Source organism: Belonocnema kinseyi, chromosome 7 (assembly GCF_010883055.1).
Source record: "Belonocnema kinseyi isolate 2016_QV_RU_SX_M_011 chromosome 7, B_treatae_v1, whole genome shotgun sequence".
In the NCBI taxonomy this organism is placed as follows: Eukaryota; Metazoa; Arthropoda; class Insecta; order Hymenoptera; family Cynipidae; genus Belonocnema; species Belonocnema kinseyi.
Window position 1 is genome coordinate 53,672,873 of NC_046663.1, and position 6,206 is coordinate 53,679,078.

General features: G+C 27.3%; 1 protein-coding gene across 1 annotated transcript in view; it reads right to left on the reverse strand.

The window, feature by feature from the left end:
* The window catches only part of LOC117176890 (phospholipase A-2-activating protein), a 23,892-nt gene that overhangs the window by 15,640 nt on the left and 2,046 nt on the right, over window positions 1-6,206 (reverse strand). The window contains exon 2 of the mRNA XM_033367263.1: window positions 2,516-3,388. Within this exon, the coding sequence (XP_033223154.1) occupies window positions 2,516-3,388 (873 nt within the window). The remainder of the gene's footprint in view (window positions 1-2,515; window positions 3,389-6,206) is intronic.

Consider the following 6,206-nt stretch of genomic DNA (forward strand, 5'->3'; position numbering starts at 1 on the left):
TTTTGCAAAAATTGTTCATATGCAAAATCCAAAATTTTGCTCAAAACGCTTCGAAAAAATTCAGGCGTATTTCTTGGCTGATTACAAGAACTTTTTATTCTTAATGATTTTTCGGAAAAGCGCATCGTTTATTGTAAAAAAATTCATGAATGTTTACACAAATATTTTGCCATTAAGACGCCATTTTGAAAATACTAAAACGAAAAATCGATCTTTGAACCATGGATTCTCAAAGTTTAGACATTTATTCCACCCGTTAGTGAGATTCCAGGTTAATTACAGACTCGAAAAGCTTTGGAAAATGGTTCACAAAAAAAAATAGGCACGAAAAATCACGTTTTTTTTTGTTTAAACTGCATTTTGGAATAAGAAAATTTTTTGAGAAATTTCATTGACACCGTCGGAAAGAGGAGATCTTAAGCAATAAAAACATATGTGTCTCAATTTTTTCTAGTGTCGAATAGTCTTAGTTATTGGCCGTTGAAAAGCAGTGTACCGGTAGTGGCGTTTTGGCCGTTTAAGGGTTAAATAGTTGAATTTTCAATTCAAGAAAACAAATTTTGAACAAAATAGTTGAATTTTTAATTTAAAAAATGAAATTTCAACTGTAAATGGAATATTTATATCGTTACTTTTTTAGTTAATAAAATTAGGTTTCAAGCTAAATCAAGAATTTTCAATGAATCTTCTACTGAAATAGTAAAATTTGAAACTAACAAAAATTCATTTTTAGTGAAAAAAAAAGATTAATTGTCGATCATAAACTTAAATAATTAAATTTCAAGTTAAAAAACATAATGTTCAGAAAAAAGGTGAATTTTTGACTAAGAATATGAAATATTCAACGAAGATGATTAATATTCAAATTAAATAATTGAATTTTAGACCAAAAGAATGAAAAAAAAAGAATTTAACTTTTCACTAAGTAATTTTATTTCCAACCTAAAAGATGAATTTTTTACTAAAATGAAAAATATAAGTTTCAATATTCGAGTGGAATAAGTTAAGTTTTCAATTAAAAAATTGCATTTAACAAAAAAAGACTAACACAAAAAAATAGTTAAATTTTCACAACGAAGTGATTAAATTTCAACTAAAATTGTAAATCTTTAACTAGAATAGTTGAATTTCAAACCAGAAAGATCAATTTTCAACTAAGATGATAAATATTGAAACGAAATAATTTAATTTTCGACCAAAAACATGAATTTTTAATCAACAACATCGATTTCTAACATAAAATACGAATTTTCAACCAAAAAATAGTTTTGAATAATTAAAAAACTTAAAATAGAAAGTTGAAATAGATTTTTATAAAATTTTAAGTTTTAAACAAGCAATTTGATTCCCAATATAAAAGCGGGATAAAAAATGATAAATATTTAACTGCAATACTTGAATTTTCAACCGACAAGAAGAATTTTTAGACAAAAAAGATTAATTTTCAAAGAAAAAAATAATTTTCAATGAAACAAATCGTGTTTGAAAAATAAAATCCGTGTATTTTTAACAATATACTACAAATTTTCTGATAAAAAATACCAATTTTCAATCAAATTGTTGAACTATAAACTAGGAAAGATCAATTTTCAACTAAAAATGGAACAGTACAGAATTTGTTTCAGTACAGAAAATTTTCAATCAAACTAATGAATTTTAAACTAAAATTGTGAATCTTTAACTGGGACAGTTGAAATTTTTTACGAAAAAGATCAATTTTCAACCATAAAGATTAATTTCCTTTAAGAAATACGAATTTTACACAAAATATATAAATTTTTGAAACAAAGCATTAAATTTTTAAGTAAAAAGTGTCAAATTTCCACCAAAAAGTCGAAACTTATTTGAAAAGTGGTAAATTTTTAATTTAAGATCGAACAGAAATCTATTTTTCATAAAACAAATTTTTTATGCCAAAAAAGCATGAAAAATATTTAGAATTAAAAAAGAGACTTCCAAACTATCCTTCTTTTCGACCTAATAGAGGGAAAAATTACATTTAAAAAAAGAGGAAGAAAATAAATTTACAACCAAAAATAGAAGTTGAATTTTCTCTTAAAAATCTAATTCTTCACAAAAAACGTATTTTCAGCAGAATAGATCAATTTTATATTGGAATAGTTAAATATTCAGATAAAAAAAATTAATTTTCGACAAGTTAGTTTACATTTTCAACCAGAGATGAGTTTTCAATGAAAATGATGATCTTCAATAAAAAAATTAGTTTTTAATAAATGAGTATAACTTTTAATCAAGTGGTTGGATTTTTAAACAAGTAAATGAATCCGTAACCTAATAAACGTATTCATATGTTCCACGACTTTAGATAAAATATAAAAATTACTTGTCTAAATTGACCAAAATTAAATAATGAAAACTTGAATTTTACTGTAATCAGAAGTAAATTCCCGGTTTGCTGGTCAAATCGCCACTCTGTTACGACTTAAAATAAACATTTAAATGATAATTTCTTTGGAATTAAATTTCCTTAATTTAAAAGCAAAAGAGTACTCACTCACTAATTTTGAGGCCTCCAAGTTCCTGCTGTGCGCTCATCTGAACGCTCGCCACCTCTTCTTCGTAAGTTTGTAAAATCTGTGCATCAGCGTAGCGATCGGGATTCTTCGAAAATATTCTGATGACGGCATCGGAAGCACCTGCGACTATATCACCGTTTGGTAATATCTTCGAGCACCAGATAGACTGAGGTGGTAAGAAAAGAGTCTGCTTGATCTCCGCTTTGTGCCAAACTCTGACACTGCGATCTTCCCCAGAAGTCACAATCATTTCAGCCAATGGAGTGGCCGAGATACTGTAAATATAATTCGTGTGTCCTTCATAAGTACCAAGGCAAATTCCTTGAGAAGCATTCCAGTGTCGGACGGTTGCATCGTTGGCACATGTTAAAAACTCCTCATTGGATATGACAGTTACGTCTCGAACGACATCTGTATGGCCAGTTAATTTCTGCCGAACAGATCCATTTCTCGACCAAACTATGACCAATTTATCGGCAGATCCGGTGACGATCAAGAGAGCGTCTTTTAAATCTGCCACGCACCAAACAGCAGCTTCATGGCCAACCAGTGTTAATTTTGGTTTACTTATGTCCTTTAGATCCCACAATTTGGCAGTCATGTCCCAAGAACTGGATAAAAAAGTTCCCTCCTCCTGACTAGCTCGCAAATTGCAGACTGTGTTTTGATGGGCTTTGAATGTGTGAAAGGGTTCACTTTCCCCGGGGGTGTAGAGGCAAATATTGTTGTCATTGCTGCCGGTGATTATCAAACCTGTCTGGTATTTTTCATTCGCGTCTAGAACGCAGACGGAACTGACAAAGTTGTTGTGGCCTGTTAAAGTTGCTACTTCGGTGTAAGTTTTCCCATCTCTGGAAAAGATTTTTTTTTCAAATTCAAGCTTTTTACACAACAAGATCAATTTAGAATGATCGATTACTTATTAAGAATGTGGTGCAATTCATAGGATGGCCGTTTGAATGAATGGAAAAAATTGCCGGACATTTTCTGGTTCGCAAAAATGTTGCCATTGGAATTTAAAAAAACACGAACCCACAAAACTGAAAATTTCTTCATTTGAAGTCATAAAAAATGAACAGCACATTAAAACACTCAAATTGTAACTATTTCAAATTTTAAACTTTAAAAATTGAAGTTTAAGACATTTTTAATTCGCATTTTCCAAATGAACAATTTAAATTAAATTCCAATAAACTACAGAAATGAACATTTTTAACTTTTATAAATTGATCAGCTTAAAGATTTCTGCTTAAAAACTATAAATTAGCACTGTAATTTTCAATGCTGTAAATTAAAACTAATGATCTCTTTCAACGCACATAAATAAAAATATTAAAAATAAAATATGTCGATCTTCCAATTTAGTAAATAAATGAAAAAGAATTCCCACCCTTCACCTGAATTTTAAAAATACAAAATTTTCCTACGTCACTCAGTATAAATGTTAAAATTAAAATATTTGCCAAAATTACATCCACTCCCTATTCACTAAAAATGGCCAATAAAAAAGCAGTGCCTCATCCAGGTTAGAAAAAATTTTAAACCATAATTCCCTCCCTTTTAACTCGATAAAAATCTTCAAAATAAGAAAATGTCTCTCTTTCAATGCAGAAAAAAATTAAAATAATAATAATTCAAAATATTGCAGAAGTAAGCATTGTAAACTGAATGATTTAATAATTTAAAAAGTTAACATATTAAATTAATATTTAAAAAAAGTTGAAATCATTATATTAAATCACATTATATTATTTCATTGGATAGACTTTTCTTCCAAAAATTGGTTCGCAAAAAATGTTTCACGGTCACTGAAATTAAAAAATTAGAACTATTATAGCTGATTTTTAATGCTCAAATCTCTAATATAAAGAATGAATAAATAGATGAATGACACTTTTAAAAAAACAAGTCAAATCATGTTTATTTTAAGTCGTCTTAAATTAATTATTATTATTTATACATTGAAATTGAACACTTTCACTTAAAAATCTTAATTAAAATTAAAATTAACCATTAAAATGGTGAACTTCCAAATTTAAATTAACAGTCTGACATGTTAATGATTCGCGGCTATTTAAAAAAAATAGTAACAGTTTCAAATCATACGGTATTTAATATTTGACTCATAAATTGCTGATTTTTAATTAACAGTAAAATATTTCTAAAAATTGTAAACAAATTTATTGAATCAATTTGTAGTTATTTAAAAATTCTAAATAGTTTAGAAAGTTTAAATCGTTTACATTTGTTTAAATACTAATGCTTTCGGATTGAAACAGTTCAATTTTTAAAATTAAAATCTGTAAATTGTTTAATTTGAGCAAATTCAGAATTATCTTGTAAAATCAATTATTGTTCATTTTTTAATACTTGAACTACAGTGCCATTTTAAAAATCATGAATTAATTTATTTTTATAGTTGATCAACTTAAAACGTTCTCATTCAAAATTTTAAGACTCAATTGGATGAATATTAATTTGCCAAAACAATATTTGCCAATAGCCACATATTTACAAAAAAATAGACTATGTAGACATTTTTGTTAGGATTGACATGCTTATTAAATTTTCTTGTAAAATTATGTAAAGATAAAATTTGCTACACTAGGTTTTACATAATACAAAACTCGCTTTTATCTTCATTTTCAACAGTAAAACATTGAAGAAAATTGAGTTTTCAAAAGTCGAAAATCAAATTTTCAATGCTGACAATTCAGTTCAATTTTCAGTCCATAATTTTTTAAAAGTACTCTTAGTAGGAACAATTTCAGTTGAAAAAAAATTAACTTTCAACCAAACTGATAAATTAAATTCAGAAAAATATGAATTTTCCACAAATTGAATGAATTTTCAAAAAAATAGTTTAAGTTGTACATAAAAAAATTCGCTTATAACTTAAAAGATGGATTTCGAACAAAAATGCTGAATATTTACCTGGATCTGGAATACTTGAATTTTCAACCAAAAAGAACAATTTTTAAACAAGGAGATTAACTTTCAAAGAAAAAAATATATATTGTAACATAAAAGTCGATTTTTTAACAAAACACGTGAATTTTCAATTTAAAAAGACAAATTCAAATGCAAATTGTTAACATTTTGAACTAGAAAAGGTTCATTTTTCACCCGAAATGGGACGGTTAATTTATTAGTTGAAAAAATTAACTTTCCACCAAACTGATGAATCTTCTACTGGAATAGTTGAATGTTATGCCTACCAAAAAGATGAATTTTCAACCAATAATATAATTTTTGACAAAAAAGACGACTTTTCCACAAATTACATCAAGTTTTAAAAAGATAGTTTAATGTTTAAATAAAAAATATCAATGTTCAACCAAATATTTAAAGTATACTCTCTTTTTCTCAAACTTGGAAGGATTTTTGAAGCTCCTTTCTTCCAAATCCCAGTTTTAACTCTCTTTAAAAATTCCCGTTTCCAGTAAAAAATTCCCTGTTCTAAATGAAATTATATTTCTTTATCAAAGCTCCCTGACCTAAAATAAAAACGATAATTATATTCACTTATATGTCCTGCAACTGTAGATAAAGTCGATATCACTTTGTTAAGTTAACCCTTAAACGGCCAAAACGCCACTACCGGTACACTGCTTTTCAACGGCCAATAACTAAGACTATTCGACACTAGAAAAAATTGAGACACATATA